The sequence below is a fragment of the Nothoprocta perdicaria genome, unplaced genomic scaffold, assembly GCF_003342845.1.
Source record: "Nothoprocta perdicaria isolate Ctin4 unplaced genomic scaffold, notPer1 scaffold_53, whole genome shotgun sequence".
NCBI classification, from domain to species: Eukaryota; Metazoa; Chordata; class Aves; order Tinamiformes; family Tinamidae; genus Nothoprocta; species Nothoprocta perdicaria.
Window position 1 is genome coordinate 355,516 of NW_020455788.1, and position 18,531 is coordinate 374,046.

The 18,531-nt window shown below is 57.6% G+C and overlaps 2 protein-coding genes across 3 annotated transcripts in view; one reads left to right on the forward strand and one right to left on the reverse strand.

Annotated features, from left to right (window-relative positions):
• The window catches only part of TMEM63C (transmembrane protein 63C), a 30,708-nt gene extending 22,787 nt beyond the window's left edge, over positions 1 to 7,921 (forward strand). The window contains exons 10-24 of one of the 2 annotated variants that reach the window (XM_026048280.1): positions 360 to 433; positions 707 to 787; positions 1,128 to 1,248; positions 1,802 to 1,965; positions 2,223 to 2,345; positions 2,785 to 2,938; positions 3,227 to 3,333; positions 4,224 to 4,310; positions 4,864 to 4,929; positions 5,085 to 5,247; positions 5,729 to 5,834; positions 6,024 to 6,191; positions 6,494 to 6,609; positions 7,084 to 7,155; positions 7,276 to 7,921. In XM_026048280.1, coding sequence (XP_025904065.1) covers positions 360 to 433; positions 707 to 787; positions 1,128 to 1,248; positions 1,802 to 1,965; positions 2,223 to 2,345; positions 2,785 to 2,938; positions 3,227 to 3,333; positions 4,224 to 4,310; positions 4,864 to 4,929; positions 5,085 to 5,247; positions 5,729 to 5,834; positions 6,024 to 6,191; positions 6,494 to 6,609; positions 7,084 to 7,155; positions 7,276 to 7,488 — 1,815 coding nt within the window. In that variant the 3' untranslated portion in view covers positions 7,489 to 7,921. The remainder of the gene's footprint in view (positions 1 to 359; positions 434 to 706; positions 788 to 1,127; positions 1,249 to 1,801; positions 1,966 to 2,222; positions 2,346 to 2,784; positions 2,939 to 3,226; positions 3,334 to 4,223; positions 4,311 to 4,863; positions 4,930 to 5,084; positions 5,248 to 5,728; positions 5,835 to 6,023; positions 6,192 to 6,493; positions 6,610 to 7,083; positions 7,156 to 7,275) is intronic. The other variant, XM_026048282.1, reaches the window with a different exon arrangement.
• Positions 7,922 to 12,297: 4,376 nt separating this feature from the next.
• NGB (neuroglobin) lies at positions 12,298 to 18,512 on the reverse strand. Its single transcript, XM_026048283.1, has 4 exons — positions 18,409 to 18,512; positions 16,900 to 17,011; positions 15,384 to 15,503; positions 12,298 to 14,159 (listed from the first exon to the last, which is right to left on the reverse strand). Exons 1-4 carry the CDS (start codon positions 18,510 to 18,512, stop codon positions 14,013 to 14,015), a joined length of 483 nt encoding a protein of 160 aa, XP_025904068.1. The 3' UTR covers positions 12,298 to 14,012.
• Positions 18,513 to 18,531: the final 19 nt, after the last annotated feature.

The following is an 18,531-nucleotide window of genomic DNA, read 5'->3' on the forward strand; positions in this document are numbered from 1 at the left end:
TGTTTCTTATCGCTGCCTTGTTGCTGAGATTAAAACTTTGCTCTGTCCAGCTCTCTGTGAGGCTGTAATGTTGAGCCGTGCTTCTGGAGTGGTCTGCATTGACTCAGACTCCACACTGGCAGCCAATGCTCCTGGTAGCTGGGGAATGAGAGATCATGCTATGAGAGGGATCATGCTATCTCGGTCACCAGATGAGAGCATAATCTTCCTGAGTCTCATCTCTTCCACTTGTGCACATCCCTTCCCCATCCATGTGGTGGAAGCAGTGACCCTGGCCACAGTGCAGGCAGGCAGGACAGCACTGAGATGTCCAATAGACCATCTGCCCCCATCCATCACCAATCCTCCTTCTCCTGCAGGTCGCCCGGACACTGATGGTCACCCGGATTCCCAAGGAGATAACAGACCCTTCCCTGATCATCAAGCATTTCCAGTGAGTAGCACCACAGGCCAGCCTCCCGTCAGCAGGGCAGCTGGTGCTCACGCTGTGCTGAAGGCAGGCGACACACCACAGCCTTGCAGGCAGTTGGCTCCACGCTGGTGCAGAGAAGGCAGCTGTTTCCTCTCATGCTGCCTACCAGGGGTCTTAGTGGGGTTGGTGGACCCTGCTCATCCTGCTGAGAGCTGGCAGTGAGCTCCAGGCTCTGGGGAGGGAGGCTGTCCCCGTCCCCCAGCTCCCGCTGTCACTGTGTCTCCGTGCCTGCAGTGAGGCTTATCCCAGCTGCACCGTCACCAACGTCCAGTTCTGCTTCGACGTGCGCAGGCTGATGAAGCTGGATGCGGAGAGGTGAGTGTGTGCTGGGCTGCTGGCCCGCAGCTCCTCTGCCCCTCTCCCATGCCCTGGTGAGCCTTGCTCTTTGCAGCTCGTGGGCAGGTTTTCCTGGCAATGCTCAGGCAATCTGCAAGATGCCGCAAAGTAGCACCCCTGAGTCGGAGGGAGCCTGCCTCTCTTGGGGGGACCTCTCTCTCTGGCTCAGGCCATAGCAGTCCTGAGCTGGCAGTCAGCCCATGGAAGTCTGAGACTGCTCCTGCCCAACAATTTCAGAGAGCTACTCTTTCTTCCTTGGGGGAGATGAGAGGGAAATTCCCTGAAAAAAACCCATCCTCTCTGGCCATGTTTCTGGCAGGCGCAAGGCAATGAAGGGGCGACTTTACTTCACCACCAAGGCACAGAAAGAAGGAAAGATCATGATCAAAACTCACCCTTGTGCCCGCATTTTCTGCTGTCGCATCTGTGGCTTTGAGCAGGTAGGAGGGGAGCAGGCAGGGCTGGAGGCAGCGCATCTCCTGGCAGAGGTCAGGGCTGCCTCATGGCAGGAGAGCCTCCCCGGGAGCTTTCCCTTCACCTGCCACACTGATTGCTGATGGGCTGCTCAGAAATCTCCCTCTTGCCATAAGCATCAAGCACTTGAGGAATCCCTAGAGCCCCATGCAGGCATCAGGACACCCAGGAGTAACTTCCCCCCAGCATGGTCCTTTGAGGCCTTGATGGGTACTGAAAAGCCCTCAGCTTCCCATTGCAGCCCAGACTGCTGCCTCCATGACACAGCTTCTGCCACTCTTTTGCAAGCAGTATCTGCTAGAGAAGCTGTCGTGAAAGGCAGCTGCTTGCACGTATTGCCCTTGATGGCTGATGCACTCTTTGAATGGGTTTTGGCAGCTCTGGAATCTAGGATTGAAATCTCTGCAGCTGGGCATGGGAAGGAGAACTCCTTTCCCTCCTGCATGGTTAGGGGACCGTGGTCATGGATGGGTGTTTGTGAGCTTGCCTCCTGTCTGCCTCTCCCTTGCCCTCGGCAAGGAGTGCTCTGCAAAGCGACCTTGCCTGCAGGTGGATGCTGAGCAGTACTATGGGGAGCTGGAGGAGAAACTCACGGACGAGTTCAATGCCGAGCGCAATCGCATCACGCTCAAGCGTCTCGACATGGCCTTCGTCACCTTCCAGGATGAGAGGATGACGGCTGTGTGAGTACCTGTCTCCAAGGGGGAGGCTGTGACCCTTCTGGTCTGAGCATGTGCCCCATGCTCTGCCCCAGGCTGGGGCCCTTGCCTCTGGGGTCAGCCAAAGCCAATGGTGAATGTGTCCCAGCTGTGTCTCCCAGATGAAGACAGGACTGCCCTGCAAGAGGATCACAACCCAGGGTTGTGGGGAAGGTGTGACAAAAAGCTGGGAAGGGAAGCCCTTGGCTCAGACCTGTTCCCTTGGCTTTCTTCTCATGCAGGATTTTGAAGGACTACGGTCACAACCACTGTCGTAAGCACCCCCAGCAATCCTCTGTGACAACAGTGGTCAAGTCACACCACTGGGGAGTTAGCTACGCACCAGCACCCAGTGATATCATATGGTAAATACCCTTGTGGGCTGGGACAGCAGGGACAGCAGCCTCACAAAGGGGGAATTTGTGGTTATGGCTACAGGGCCTCTTCCCAGGGTGGGCAGAGGTTGAAGATCCCTCTCTCTATGACCCTAGCAGAAGTAACCATGACTTGGCCTGACAAGAGCTGCTGGTGATTGCCAGCCTCTGAGTTCTCTGACCAGCCTCCAGCGTCTCTCTGGAAACATGGAACTGCTCCTGCTGTGATACTCAAATCCTAGGTGCTCTGATTGCAGTGATGCAGTAGATCTGGGAGTGGGAAGATGATGGGCTCAGAGAAGGGCTACCAGGAGTGTCAGTGCACATAGCAAGGCCTGGGAAGTACTGTAGTAGCACGTTTTGGAGGGTGCACTTAAGGATGCCTGGCTTGTCCTCTGCTCTGTGTCTAAGAGATACTTTTCTCTCACAGGGAGAATTTATCTGTCCGTGGCACATCATGGTGGGTGCGATTTATCCTCCTTAACATCTGCCTCTTCATTCTTCTCTTCTTCCTTACCACACCGGCCATCATCGTCAACACTATGGACATGTTCAATGTCACACGGCCTGTGGAGAGCCTCAAGGTAGTCAACAGGGATCAATGCCAGCCTCAAAGAGTCTCACAGGCTTGTCTGTGTTGGGGGAGGGCCCAACTGACCCAAGGAGACAATCCGTCCCTGGGACAGTTGTTGCTGAGAGGCAAGGAGAGCTTGGGCCACTGTTTGCCATCCTCCCTGTCTCATAGGTGTTTTTAGTGGCAGAGTCCTGGGGCCTCCATGCTCACGTGAGGCTGGGTGTCTGTGCTTGTTAGCTTGTTCCTTCCTGAAGCCAGAAGGTCCCTAAGTGGATGCCTGACTTCTCTCCTCTTGCAGAATCCCATCATTACACAGTTCTTCCCTACGCTGCTGCTCTGGGCCTTCTCTGTCTTCCTGCCCTTCATTGTCTACTACTCTGCATTCTTCGAGGCACACTGGACAAGGTAACAGGACCCTGCTCCCTGCTAGGTTACTTGAGGCTGAATCAGATGGGAAAACCCTCAGTAGGACTCTTTGAACCCAACCTGCAGGGAGACAGGCAGTACGTTCAAAGACTGCCAGATCCCCACAGTACTGTAGGTGTTGTCTGCAAGGGCTCCAGCGCGTGCCCAAGGAGCCATTTTCTTGCCATGAACATGTTCAGGATGCCAAGAAGTGCAAACAAAGCAGGTTTTATGAGGTCTGAAGACACTAGGAAAACGGATGGTGTGACAGGGCACTTGCAAAGACAGGGCAATGGCTCTGATTTAAGAGGCACGCCCAAGTCATGCTTCCAGGCCTCCAAGGGGAAGGTGCAAATTATGGAGGCTCAAAGCCTCTCAGCAGAGAAGGTGCTGCTGCTGCTCAGTTTCTGCATTTTGCTCCCTTTGTCTTGACCCTGTCAGTCCCAGCCCCTATGCCTTGTCTACCTAGTCCTCTCTTTGCAAGAGTCTGGATTGCTCGCACCCATCCTCCCTTCCTCCTCCCAAGGGTAGAGAAAGTGTCCCTGGCTTCTACACCCATGGTAGAGATCCAGCTCTCTTGCTGGGGCAGCGCCTGCACAAGATACATGACCAGTAAATGCTGTATTGGGAGGAGGAAGGGATGAGGGTTGTGAGACCAAGAGAACAAGAGCATTCGAGACAGCACGTTGCCCAGTGGTGATTCCTCCACAGGCCGGGGAAAGGTTCTCACACAGCTCAAATGTACATTGCTTCCTGTAGCTGGTGACAATGCCACCAGGGCATTGATACCTTTCTAGGGCCCTTGATACCTTTCTCACACCCTGATCTCCTGATCTGCTTCTGGAAAGTGCAAAGTTCTTCTCTTTTTCTTTTTTTTCTCCTCTCTCCAGGTCAAGTGAAAATCAACTCACAATGCACAAATGTTTCTTTTTCCTGGTGTTTATGGTCATCATCCTGCCTTCGCTGGGACTGACCAGGTACTGGCCAGCCTGCCAGGCTGCTTGCTTTGTTCACCAGCAGGCTAGGGATCATGCACAGACTCTTTCCCTGTCTGAAAATGAGCCTAAAAGGTTTAAGAGGTAGGAGTCATTTCAGTTGGAGGTAGGGAGGATCCTGCTCACTCTTCAGCAGTGCTCAGCCACTCCCAGCACCATGATAGACAGAAGAGGAGGACAGCTGCAAAGAGAGCAGGACAGCTGTGGAGCCTGCCAGACTGCTAACTCCACAGCAATGTGCTGTTTATTTATCTCTAAAGCCCAATACGAGCCAGAGAGTCAGTGGCAGAGCCGCTCTCTGCCACAGGGGCTGTGCCAGTGGGCACAGGACAGCACTCTGCTAGAGCCTTTGCCTGGTCATGGCTGTGCCAGTTGTGCTGGCCTGCAAAACTTCCCTGTTCATGGATCCTGAAATAACAGGATAAATAAAGAATTTTTTGAGTGAACTGGCTCTGTGCACAAGGAAAACACACGCTTGCTGGATGACCCCCCATATTTCTGTGCTTCCTTTCTAAACTGCTTCTCTTCTCTCTAGTTTGGATCTATTCTTCCGCTGGCTCTTTGACATGCACTTTCTGGATGAGGCCGATATCAAGTTCCAGTGAGTACCGGAGAGCTCCCTGACTCACACTGCTCCTCTCAGTGCTCTGGGAGAGCGGGGAGAGGCCGATGTCACCCCCAGCCACCTCCTGCCCTCGTGGCGCTCCCGGCAGCCTGCGTGGCCTCACTCTCTTCCCTCCTTGTCTCTGGGAGCAGGTGCGTTTTCCTTCCAGACAATGGCGCTTTCTTTGTCAACTACGTGGTCACCTCCAGCCTGATTGGGACGGCCATGGAGCTGCTGCGCATCCCTGGCCTCCTTGTCTACACCGCCCGGCTCTGCTTTGCCAAGTCGGAGCCTGAACGGCTCCACATCAAGCGGGTACGTGGCTCTGCTGCGTGGGTACACACACACAGAGCCCTGTGGCATGCCAAAGTCATGTGTGGTTGCCAGGGGCTAGCTGGAAAATCAGGCTTTCTGGGTCCTATGGGGAGGCATGTGTGGGAACAGGCCATTGCACAAAGGGCACCACTGGGCTTGTCTCTGTACCTGTGGTGGTGAGATGTGAAGACGTGGGTTTGGAGAGGAAGGGACCATCTAGGATGTAAAGGTGCCCCACTGTGTGAGGGGCTCGGGAGGCTGAGCTCTGCAGGGCTTGTGAAGGAGAGGCTCCTCACCAGGGGTCCCATGAGGCCAAGGACTAGCGGCTGGCTGCGGTGCGGCCTGTGCAGGACCCACCATTTCTGGGTCTGCTGAGCATCCAGCTCTGTCAGTGCCCTACGGGAGGGACCAAAGGGCCCTGAGCTTTCACACTGTCTAACATGGGAGCTGGAAGGTAACGGAGCTGTTGGTTGTGCCTCAGAGCCAAGCCTACCAGTTCCAGTTTGGGCTGGAGTACGCCTGGACCTGCTGCATCTTCTCAGTCGTCATGACCTACAGCATCACTTGCCCCATCATTGTCCCCTTTGGTGAGTACCAGCCTCCTGTTCTCCCAGCCCGTCTGTGCTGAGAACAGCCTGTTTCAGTCACTTTTCAGGCACAAGCTTCCTCAGCGCCTGGAGATGCCCTCCCATGCTATCTTCCGGGCCAGCCCTGCTGCCCCTGCACCAAGACTGTTCATCCTGCTCTCCCAAACGCCTCCTGTTCCTCCCTGTCAGGTTTGCTCTACATGCTGCTGAAGCATATGGTCGACCGGTACAACATCTACTACGTGTACATCCCCACCAAGCTGAACCAGCGCCTCCATGTTGCTGCCATCAGCCAGGTCGTGGTGGCCCCCATCCTCTGCATGTTCTGGCTACTCTTCTTCTCCGTCCTGCGCCTTGGTAGGGAGAGTTCGGGTCTGGCTCACCCCACCATTTATGAGTGCTACAGGTCTCAAGCTGTATGGGACAAGCAGCCAGAATGGTCCCTAAGTTAGGCACAACCTGGAGAATGAGGGACGGGAAGGGGGAGGGCATGATGGAGGCCCAGCAGATGCAGGGGCAGGTGTCTGCTAGTGTTTGGGAGGTGAGTGAGAGCTCACAATGTCCAAAGCAGACACCAGCATGGGGCTCAGCCAGAGGTGCAGTAAGTTTCAAGCAGCACTTGAAGGCTTATGTGGTGCCCTCATGTGTCTCTGCTCTAGGTCCTACCCGTCCTGTTACCCTCTTCACTTTTGTGGTCCTTCTCTCTTGCATCATCTTCTCCTTCTTTGGCCTCTGCCTGAAGAAGCTGCAGCCACGGAAACCTTCCAGCTACCAGGTGAGCATGGGCAGCCTCCTGTCTAGCCCCCAGGACCATGCACAGCTCCATCCCACATGCCTCTTTGTCCCTTTACCCCCAACTCTGGGTAAGTTTTCACAGAGGATCCTGAGGATTTGGTTGCAGACAGACCAGAGCCAGGGCACAGATCTGGTTGGTGCTCACATGGTCCCTCCCCATCCCTAAAGACCCCAGCACACAGTCAGTGCTCACCACCCTTCCCCATACCACTGTGGCAGGCCCACCAGGTCCCTGTCCCGGCTGTGTCCTGGCTCTGCCTTGCAGACAGCAGGGCAGCCTTTGGCAGCTGGGGGCCGCGTGGCCTGCTCGGCTGAACCCCGGGTTTGGCGGGGCTGCAGCAGGGCCTTCTGCCCACACTGGCTGTGAGGGAGGCTGCACAGCGTGGTGCCCCGCTGGCATCAGTGCCAGCCCTGCCTCTGCGCCGCCGCTTCCCTCCTACTTCCCTCTCCCCAGATGTCCGACCAGTCTGACAGCGCCTTCAACGACACGGAGCGGAGCAGCGTGTCCTCCACCCCCAACTCCAACGTGAGTTCTCCTCCGGAAGGGCCCGACCCGGCGCCCTCCCTGCTCGCCCACCAAGCCCTGTATCACCTTGGCCCAGCCCGTGTCCCCATAGCCCTGACGCTGCTCTGTCTCCTGCCACAGCTCTTCGTGGCCACCGTCCTGCAGGAGCCCGAGCTGAGCCTCACGCCGGCGGCCTCCCCGGCACACCAGTCCTACGGGACCATGGGCAACCACCTGGAGCCGGCGGAGGACGGCGAGGAGGGCGGCCTGCAGAGCTTCGAGACGGAGCTGGAGACGGTGGAGGGCGAGTACAGGACGGGGCCGGTGATGGAGAGCCAGGCCCGCTACCAGTGAGCGTCCCCGCCGCTGGGGCGAGCCCCGGCCAGGCCCGAGAGCGGAGGATGCGGTGGGGACGGGAAGGAGCCTCCCCGCCACCCCGGCTCCCGCACCACCACCTCTACCCTGCTGCCACCGCACGGCACCGGCACCCCGGGGCCCAGCTCACCACGGGGCCTGGGCAGCAGGAGTGACGTGTGGGAGAGCACCCTGTGTCCCCCCACCCAGCTCCGCACACCCCTGCGCTGCAGCCCCCTCCACGGCTCCCTGCCTCTGCCGGCGACCTGGCCGGGCTGCCCTGTGCCCTCCTTTGCTCCTTGCTGCAGGGCAGAGGGGGCAGCAGTGTGGGGAGAGGGTCCCTCTTGAAGGCCACGCAGGGAGGGCGGCTGTGACCCCGCCGGGAGGGGGGATATCCCAGACAGCTCAAGTGAATGTGTCGGACGGCCAAGCACAGCCCCACAGTTCCCCGATGCCGCCGGAGCCGGCCTCGCTCGGGTGCAGCTGCCAAACGTCCCTTTCGCACTGTGCCCACGCGCCGCTGCCCTCGGCGGCCCCGCGCTGCCGCCCGGGCCCCGCGCAGCCGGGCGCCCGCCTGCCCACGCCGCCCGTGAGCTGCACCAAGGCTTTGCCAATTAAAGCGGGGGCTTCTGAGACACTTGTGCATTTGAGTGGATGAGCGCACGGCGTCGAGCCCTGGGCCCGCGCAGGCCTGGCTGAGCTCGGGACGGGTCTTCCTGGGCACCAGGGCCCCTTCATCAAGTCAGGCCCAAAACACAGGCCCAGCTCTTCAAAGGCACCGTGACTCCTCAGTGCTGCACAGTGAGGCGCTACGATGGCTTCAGCCTTGTCACCAGTGGCCAGCCTGCTTATCCTGCCATCCTTCCCTTCCCATCTCAGGCCCCTGGAAAGTGCAGCTGGAAAATGCTTGCGCTCTTGAGTCAAGTATTTAGAGAGATGGGTAATTCAAGGGAAGCGTGTGTTTAGTGGCAGTGACAGCGTTTGCTCCTTGGTGCCCATCATCCCCCTGCCCCTGGTAAAGGCACCCTGCTCTTGCTGGGGCAGCTGCAAGAGCCTCCACAGCTCCATCCCACTGCCAGAGAAATGGGGCCTGGTGGGACCGTGACCTCCAGCCTACGGGTCCTGTCACAGCTCTGCATCCAGCCTTTGTGCCTGGCTGCAGCCCAGGAGGCTTTTCCATACCCCCCTTCTCTCAAGTGCAAATCCTGCCGGGGTCAGCATGCACATGCCTGCACGGTGGCCTTGAGGGTTTCTGGCTGTCCCTCAGTGGCAGGGTAGGTCCCTAGGATGCAGGGGATGGAGATCCTTGTCCTGCTCAGCCCCTCTTCTGCAAAGCTAATCAGCCGGGGTGCTGCTGGCTCCTTGTTCAGCCTGCCTGTGGCCTCAAGCTGGTCTTTCTTTTTGCTCTTTTCTGACGCAGTGCTGCAGCAGGGTAGTTTGTGAGCGGAGCCATGCTTTGGGGTCAGGATGTAGGGGCTGGCATGTTGGTTGCTGAAATCACAAGCTGATGCTGCAGCGCTAGGGGTGAGCGTGGCTCCCGGTGAGCTGCATGGCAGGCACGGCCGGACCCTGAGCCCCCGGCATTTCCCTGTGCTCCCAGCACCAATGTGTGCAGCTGCCCCTGCACCGCTGCAGTGACCTGCACATGGAGCAACCCTGCTCCCAGTCCCCCCGTCACTGCCCTGCGGGTGAGCTGGAAGGGAGCATCTTGCATTGCACAACTGCCCCCTCCAGCGCATCCCCCCAGCAGTGACTTGTGCTCTGCACTGTGCAGCCTGGCTGCTCTCCCATGCCGCCCAGTCCCTGGGAGCAAAGGCCGCCCAAGCTGTTACACCCACTAAGCGCTGCTTCCTGCCCTTGCATTGCTGAGCCCAGCCTTGCAGGGCCACCTCCTAACAACAGACAGCTGCCCTGCCTGGCAAGGACTGTCACCGCTCCCCTGCTGCCTTCAAGGCCACTGCAACCACCACCACCTCCCTCCCTGGGGGATGCAGAGAGGGAAAGGCTGTTACCTCTCTTCACACTGAGGCAGAGGCTCCACCATCACAGCTTGAAATTGGGGCTGCGAGTAACTGCGTCTCCCCGTGCGAGCAGGCAGGCTCGGCAGGTTTGTGGCCAGCACCTGGGAGGGTGCCAGCAGGAGGGACCACAAGGAGGCACCCCACGGAGGCCCTAGAGCCTCTGCACTGTGCTAAAGGAGATGCTGGCACTTCCAACAAGCACTGGCCCTTCTATGAGGAGCTCCCCACCGTGGACAGCTGGAAAACCAGAAGGAAGTGCTGGAAATCATGTACTTTTCTAAGAGCCAGACAGCTTCCCCTGGCTGCGTCACGCTCAGCCTGGCAGCAGGGCTCTTTCTCCCCCATCCACTGCAGAGACCTGAGGCGATGCAGCACCATCAGGCAAGGCTGACGGCTGGGCTAGTGCCTGCCCCATCACGCCAGATGGCCCGTGGTCTTGCCCAGCATGGAGGGGAACTAGACTTGGTCTTTCTCCTGCCGGGAAGACTTTGTGTTCAATTTACACTGACAGGAGAGCACCCTGTCCCCTCTGCCACCTGGACCCTGGGCACTGCAGGGAGGGGTGGCACAACAGGTCCAACCCCTGAACGTGGGCTTTTGGAGGGGATGGAGGTGTAGGGCCCTCTTCAGTGCTACTGGGGCTGTTGGGAGAAGAGGACCCTGGCGTCCCCCTGCCCCACACCTGGACCCGCAGTGCAGGCCCGTGGCCCTGGCATGCTAGTGCTCACCTCGGCAGGGCCCTGAGCCCGGCCAGCCCAACCCGCCACCACAGCCCCCAAACACCCCTCAGCAGCCACGTGGCCGCTCGTCCCCAGCACCCGTGACAGGCTCAGCTGCTGTCCCTGCTGCCTGTGCCTGGCACCGGAGCCCCTGGTTGAGGGGATGCTCCCGTCCCCACCAGCAACACCGTGGGCTCTCTGCAGGGAGAAGCAAGTGCCTGTGGGCTTCGTTGTGTCCTTGGCCGCTCTGGGTCCTGGCCTGACTTGCCCTTGGCTGCCACGCTATAGGAATGTGCCAGAGGTCTGTACCTTCTTGTTACTTCTTGCTATGACCGTGCCTTGAATAAAATGACTTCACCCAGCCACTGGTCTGGTGCTGTCACCCCTATGTGTCCTGCGCAGCACCGGGCAGGAGAAACTGCGGGGCAACGAGGAGGGCAGCGACTGCTGCAGCCTGTGCAATACACAGCCGGGCCAGAACACCAACGCAGCCCGCAGCGAGGAGGAGGAGCCACACGGTCACCTCCTGCGGGCTGCCCCTCAGCACGGCGCTGGGAGCAGCGCCCTGTTGGGTGCCTTTTTCTAGGAGTTGAGCAGGGATCACTCTCCAGAACAGCAGCTTTCTCCCTGATGTCCTGCATCTCACCAGCACAAGGTTGAACCCATGAGGCTCCTTCCCAGAGCCCACAAAGCATCCCTAGGGCCAGCACTGCTCCCACCAGCTTGGCTCATGGCTGGAAGGGGGTTTCTCTTTGAATGAAAAAAAAAAAAAGGAAACAAATAGAAAAAGCAAAGCCACATACATGCATGTATACACACACACACACACACTCTTGCTCACTCACTTTGGTAATTAGCAGCAAACCCAGCTACTTTTGAGGCCTTGCAGCTGCCGGGGAGCAGGAGCCCTTGCTGCACGTAAGGCTGGTCCTGCCTCCCCGCTGCCCAGCTCGTGGCTGTCACGGCCCTCGCTCTGCGGGAAGCCCGTCACGGCGTGGCCAGCTTGTGTAAGCACCATTACTCAGCGTGACTGAGCACCGAGGCCCTCGGAAACCCGCTCGCTTCATTACAGCCTCGCATGCAGGAGGCCCGCACAGCTGGGGTCCGCAGCGCGGCAGCTCCCACGGCGGCGCAACGCGAGGTCGGCAGCGCGGGGAGCAGCCCCATGGCGGCGCAGGGCCCCACAGCGGCCCGGGAGCCGCCGCCGGGAGCCGCAGCAAGCGCCCGCCAGCCAGGGACGCCAAACTGGGGCACCAGCGACTCCCGCTCTGACCCTTCCAGCAGCACTGGGATTGTCCTGCTGACAGCCCTGAGTTTGCCTCACATAGCCTCGGCAAGAGGACCTCGGAAGGGTTTTTAGCAGTGACCAGCGGGACAATTTGTGTGTGTGTTGCTCAAGCCGCTGTTGCGTTGCTTGTGCTTCACAGCCCGTCACGCGTTACCCTGCAAGCCTCCATGGAGCAGGACTGCTCCCTGCCTCCACAAAGAGCATCTCAACGGGGCTGAGGCAGCGTCCTGCTCCATCTGTGCTCCGCAGGCCTGGAAGCGACAGGGCCAGTGCTATCCATGAAACAAAAGGAGCAGCTGAACAACTAAGAAGGGATTTTTAGGCTGATTGCTTAAAACTCTAATCCCATTAGAGCCTGTTAAACTCGGAGGGTAATAAGCGATTAATAAAGGGCGCCTTTGTTAGCCTTACAGCACCTCAGCCATTCAATTACAGCACAGGAAAGCTCCCAACAGACTTCTGATGCTGAATGACTTCTTGTGGTGCAGTCAAACCAGAGAACACAACTCCCAGTACTTGATACCACCAAAGTTATAAAACCAGCCAGTCCCCCACAGAGATCCCTTTGCAGCCTCCTCCAGCCTTCTGTATTAAAATAATCATAAAGCTGCAGACAAGGCCCAGCTTCAGTGCTGTTCTTTATTAAATAGTATAGACAGGTATGAGAGGCACACCGACTAGTTCGTTTCTCTTAGGAACTACACAGAACTTGGCACAGAAGAGGTCCGGGTGCTGGGAAAGCTGGAGGAAAAGGGGCTCGTTTGGTGCAGTAACACACACACATACACACACAGGTCTGTCTACATGTCATGGAAAGCCAAAAGGTCTCCCTCTGGGATGCTGAGGGCTGTCACCCCCTGGAGTAGGGCTCCAGATGGGATATTCCCATTCCTGAACCTCAGCTGGCAGCACCCCTGAAGCACAAGTGAGGAGAAAGCACCGGTGCCCAGGGAGCCCCGTGCAGGGAGGCAGCGCCAGCGGAGGAAGCAGGGCACCGCGCTGCAAACCTGCCAGGCTCTGGGTAGGGCAGGAGAGGGCAGGTGCTGTGGTGAGCACCACAGGCTACCGGCTGCGATGGCCATCACACACGTTGGGCAAGCGCAACACCCCTCAGCTCCCCTCGCACACGTGCCAAGAGAGCTCCTGGCTGCCTGTAACTGGTTCCTTGCTCTGTATCCTTCCCGAGGGCTAGCAACGGCTAGAAACACGGCTATGCCCATCCCACAGTGACATCCCAGTAAAGATGAGCTCTTCTTCAAAGTGCCCAGGTTCAGTTCCCACTGGAGACATCAGATGCTGCTTCTCAGCCATCTACCTTGAATCTCATCTGGCACACAGGGTTTCTTTACTCCTCATCTAACACCACGTTGCTGTACACTACTTCTCAGGTGCCTTGCTCCCCTCCAAAGCGTCCGACCCTCAGCAATAGCTGGGAATTATTTCTGAAGGGTAAGGAAGCTCTGCAAATGCACATTACGTGCAGCTTGGACACGCTCCAGGTCCTGACAGCATCAGGTGAGAAATTCTAGTTCGCCTTCCTCTGAGCAGGAGCTGGAGGACAGCTTTTGTTCTAGGACAGCTTTTGTTGTATCTACCTCACTCTCCTTTACACAAAACACTTTAAATGGGTGCCATTAGTACCAAAATTCAGCTGGCTCTCAGGTTAAAATAAATAACCAAGACAACAGAAGTCAAAACCAGCTAACAGCCCAGGCCTAATAAAAGCAGCCTTACCTTGGGATTAGTGTGTTCCCAATGCTTGAAACATCCCTAGGAAACAGAGTTTTGACCAACCTTACAGAAGCTTTGGATCCTATCTAGAGAAGAGGCAGGTTAGAAGACATCACTAGTACTAATCGCCCAGGAGAGATGCTGGGAGAATGCTTGGGTGAAAAGAAGGAGGGAAAAAACACATTGCCAATTTAGAGGAGGATGACTACACTACATAGCCAGTTCCCACCATCTCTGCTGGCCAAAACGGCTGCAGCTGTCCCTACTTTTGCAGGGAGTGGAGTGAGCCATTGCCCACACAGCAAGCCAGGCACAGCAGCACCTGAGGAGCGAGCTGCGACCGACCTCGCGCATCCCCAACACGGCCAACAAGAGCCCTGCAGCTGGGCGGGCTCCAGTGGGAAGACACCCAAGAGGCCTATGTTAGCTGTCACTGACAGCAAAAACAGGGAAGCCAGCCGAGAACCAGGATACAGACATTGGAGATGGTGCTCCAGCGAGCCCCGGGGAACCTGGAGCAGGTTGATGTATCGGTGCTGCATCACTCCCATACTTTGCTGCCGAGAAATACCCTGTCAGCCACCAGCAAAGCCAGAGACGTGGCCATGCCAAACCAAGGCAGAATTACTGAGAGAGCCCTGAAGCGCACACGGCTGCGAGAGACAGAGACAGACTGAGACACAGAGAAAGGCAGAGAGAGGCAGAGAGAGAGCGTCCCTTGCGCAGGGTTTCTGTGAGGTTAAGGATGGGGAAGGCTTGCAGGATCTAGATCCCTTCCGGGAGAGCGTCCCAGCCACGGCGCATGGCTTGCACCACGGCCTCGTAGAGTTTGGTCCAAGCCTCCCGCGCATCCGGGCAGAAGGCAGCGCCAAGGCAGTTTTCCAGCATGTACAGCAAGGACTCGCCAACAGTCTGCAAACCAAACAGGGAGGCATCAGGCTCAGCCCCAGGGGCCAACATTCAGCCCGTTCTCTTGCTTCGCCACGTTTCTGGACTCTTGCCTTTGTGGAGCAAATGCTTCCCTCCACCCCCGGCCAGCAGAGCCAGGCCACCCTCTTCACTGGTGGTTTGGAAGAGCCCCAGGACAAGTTGATCCCAGCCCATGTTCAGGAGCTGGCCCATGCTGTCCCCCTCCCTGCCATGTGCTGGCTCTTTCCTTAGGCCAGCAGGAAGCACAAGCTGGGTGCCAGGGTGACACAGCAGCAGAGCAAGGGTGTCTGCATGTGATGCCAGCACAGAGGTGCGTATCCACCCGCAGTGACTCCCAGATAGGTGCAGGCAGCACAGGCCCCTGGCACAGCAGCACATCAACAGAAGTGAGTGATGCCCTCGTGTAGAGAGGCTGGCTCAGACCCCAGCCTTGAGGTTCAGAGCCTGCCTCACCTCCTCTTGCAGGGCTCTCCTCCTCCTCACCCTCATGGGGCTGCAAGAAAACACCACTGGGCCTGCTTGGGGGGAGCCTTCCTCACCTGCACGGCTGAGGACAGGCCTGGAGGGAAATCTCCCTCCCAGAGGAGACACTGCTCACCCTAAAGAAGACCAGTGGTATAAGGAAAGAGCTGTGCGTTGGTTGGAAACTTTCCTTTAACCTTGCCAGCATTTCTGCCCCTGCTTGGTGGCAGGAGAGGAATAAGTGCGGGTTTCCTCTGCCTTATTGCTACAGAGGAAGCAGAGCGTGTGTGGAGTGATGGATTTTGTTTGGGAAAAGGCAGGGACTGAGCTTCAGACAACCCACATCAGTGCAGGTGCAGAAACAGATATTCCCATTCCCTGGCATGGTGAGGTTGGCCCCAAATGTTTGGTGATCTGGTGCACATAGCAAAGCCTGAGGCCACAACCCTGCATTGCAGGAGAGATAGCAATGTGCCAAATGGCTGTCCTCCTCAAACACGGGCAATGTCTCGCTCCCCTCCATCCTCTTTCCTGGTCCTACTGAGGGACAGCAGGCAGCGAAGTGAGCTCGAGGGTTTCCCAGTCAAACCAGCGTCACCACACGGCTATGGGCAGCTTGGTGGCTGTGCTAGGCCCCCAGCTCTCTCAGCAACCAGCCGAGGCCGTTGCTGATGGCAGCAGCACCCCTGGGCGCAGGGCAGGACAAGCTGCTGCCGAGGCAGCGGGGCGCAGGGGGGGCCTCACCGAGAAGGACTCAACCTTCACACCAACCGCCTGATGCTTCTTGCCCAGGTTGCGGAGATACTCCTCCAGGCATGGTAAGTCCTCCAAGTGGTTCACAGCGGCATCGATCACCAGCATCACCTGCGGGAGCACAGCCAGGCAGGAAGGGATTCATGGCAAGGCTCTGCTGTCCACCCACAACAGGCTGGCCCCACTGCGTCTCCCTTCTGAGCCTCATGGTCACCATCACCTCCTAGCACTGCAAGTGTCTTTGCTTTCCTCTGCTCTTCTATGACCTGCTGGCCATAATGTCAGCACATCTAGTGGGAATCATCTATCCTCACACAAGGCTCCCCCTTGCTAGGAGCATCCCCTCCTCCTTCCAGTACAGGCAAGCCAAGTGAGCCATTCCCCCCTTCCGAGTCTGCTCACTCTTCAGCTCTCAGAGCTGGGCCCAACCTGGGACACGCCGACTGCATCACTCCCCACAGCCTCCCATGGAGCCACCAAAGGTGCTGCAGCAAACAGCCTTGGTGACCACTTGGTGGCCCCCATTGTCCCCAAGATGGGTAAGATTCAACACCAGGGGAGTTGCTACAGCTATTATAATCCCAGCACAACTGTGGGGCAGTCCAGGTCAGATTCCTCCTGAGAGATGGACAGAGGATGCTGTGAACACTGGAGCCACAGGGCAACTAGAAGCTGCCACAATGGTGCCATTGTAAGGAAACTGCAATTCGAACACAACTGAGAAGATGGGCTGGGCAGTAAAGCCAAGAGACCTTGCCTGGCAAAGCAAGGACCACGTGGTCTCTGAGCAGCATCTGGAGTGAAATGGGAACAGGGCAGAGAAAGGTTAATGAGGGTGGAAGGGAAGAGAGAGAGAATCGTTTTAGGAGAAGAGGTTAAAGCCAGTGGCATGGTTAACTTGGCAAAGCCGAGGGGTGATAGAGTTGTGCTCTATAATTTCAACAGGGAAATTATCTCCAACAGGAGAAAAGAGCAATTCAGTTCAAGGCAGAAATAAAAATGGATCTAACTTGGCTTGATAAATAGGCTGGAAAATAGTAAAGAGCCTGTAGCTATCCGAGAACAGTCCCGGAACAGCCTCTTACAAGGAGTAAAGACAAACAAAACACTGATCCTGCTTAAAGATGGAGCGTGACAACATACGGAGGCATTTCCACACCAAGACTATATGTGCCCCAAGTGGCTGCACTTCAGGGGTCAGGAAAAGGCTTCTGCTGCATTGGGTGTCATTCTTCCCGGGGACAGACGCAAGATCAGCATCATCCCTCCCTGTCCCTGTTCAAGGGGGAGGCAAACGTGTGTCACAGCTGTGCCTGAGAGCCTAAGCGAGAGGTGCTGTGGGCCCCCAGGCCGCCCAGCAGCGGCTCCACAGCAGCCTTGCCCACTGCCCGTCTCCGCATCCCCTCGTGCCCAGCACGCGCCCAACAGGCCTGGAGCCCCCTCTCTGAGGGGTGGCTTCACACAAGAACAGGCCTGCGCTCCAGCCGCGCTGCGGCCCCTCTCCCACCTTCCGTATGTGATCCAGGAACTCGGGAGCAGACAGGCACTCCTCCGGGCTCGCAAACTGCTTGCAGTTGTACTGGAAAAGGGGCAACAGGTCAGGGTCCAGATCAAACAACCTGCAACAGTGAGAAAGAACCCCCCATTTTCTCATTTCAACTTTCTGTTCAGAGTCCCTTTCACCCAAGGAACAACACTGTCACCATCTGCCCCCCTTTCCATTCGCTGATCCCTCCCCATGTGGGAAGGAGACAGAAGTTCTGAAAAGTCCTGGTTTGGGGCAATCTAGATTACCAGTAGTCAAAAATTCTCCTATTCAGGCACAGGCTCCTGAGACCCCAGATCTCCAATGTATTTATGACACCAGAGGATCAATCCCAGACCAACGGAGTCCTTCCCAGGCTGGTGAAAATCCTGTTTGTCACCTTGACTCTTTCTATTCACACTTCCTGGTGCCCTGGAGTCCCAGGGCTGTCAAACCTGGGGAAGACCTGCATGTTGTCCATTGTGAGCAAGGCAGGATGAGCAACCCCAGCTAACACCCCTCTCCCACACCACTGCTCGCTCGCAGTTTATTTGCTCTTGACCTGCTCTGGCAGCATATGCTGTGCACATATGGGTCTCAGTAGGAGCTAGCCAGGCTGGTGCCACCCCTGAAGGCCACAGGGAATTCCGGTAACACACTTGGACTCTTTTCCTCGTGCTCTGTGCATTACACTAATGTCCCACATCCCACACGCCTTTGCTAAAACTTTCAAACATTGCTCTCATCAGTCAGTTTTGCTGTGCAACACTTGGCTCATGTCTGCAATGTCCCTTTCCAGGAGCTGGTCATCAGCTCTTAGACTCTACTTTTTAAATGACTTTCCATGGATTTTCTTTTTCCCTTCCCACAATTGAAACATTAATCTGTTTAGAGGAGTTAAGGAGCTGGGCTTCACATTTTTGCCCCTGGCACACCAAATCCTTTGCTCTGGGACTGAATCTCTCCCCAGTGGCCAGCTCTTTGCCTTGGTCTGGAGCCTGCCATGTCACGGACAATTAGGAAGTCACTTTGATACACTCCACAGCGTGGAGCAGACATGCGGCTCTTCAAGCAACAGAAATACCTTCCCTGGCGACAGCGAGCGGGAAGAACACACAGAGAGGCACAAAAGATGCCTGCTGCCTGTTCCCTTCACTCTCCATCTCCTCCGTTTCCCCGTAACAAAGTTCAGAAGCACACGGGACCGCAGAGCAAGGGGCCAAGAGCGGAGGATGCACCTTCCCCACGGCAGCGCAACGCTCGGTGGGCTTCATCCCGACCTCTCGACGCAAACGGCGAGCAGGGGGACAGGGGACCGGGTGACAGAGCCCTGCGGAGCCAGGACGCTTCTTGCCGGGGAAGGGAGCCCGCCCGCCCGGCGCGGCGCGCGCGGTTGTGGCGGTAGTGGTGGTGGTGGTGGCGGTGGTGGTGGTGGCAGTGGTGGTGGTGGCAGTGATGGTGGCGGTGGTGGCGCGGCCGCGGGGTGCTCACCTGCGGAAGAGCACCGCGCCGTGCTGCTCGGGCTCGCGCCGCACCCGCCGCCAGCTCTGCCGGATGAGCGCGCGCTGCGCGCCGCTCAGCGCCGCGCTCTCCATGGCCGCCCCGCGCGCCCCG

Coding starts and splice junctions, on each gene's coding strand:
- NGB (XM_026048283.1), bottom strand. CDS start 18,512: ATGGAGAGCGCGGCGCTGAGCGGCGCGCAGCGCGCGCTCATCCGGCAG. Junction 17,012..18,408: donor GGCGCGGTGCTCTTCCGCAG/GTGAGCACCCCG, acceptor TCACTGTTGCAG/GTTGTTTGATCTGGACCCTG. Junction 14,160..15,383: donor TGAAGGTTGAGTCCTTCTCG/GTGAGGCCCCCC, acceptor TTTGGTTTGCAG/ACTGTTGGCGAGTCCTTGCT.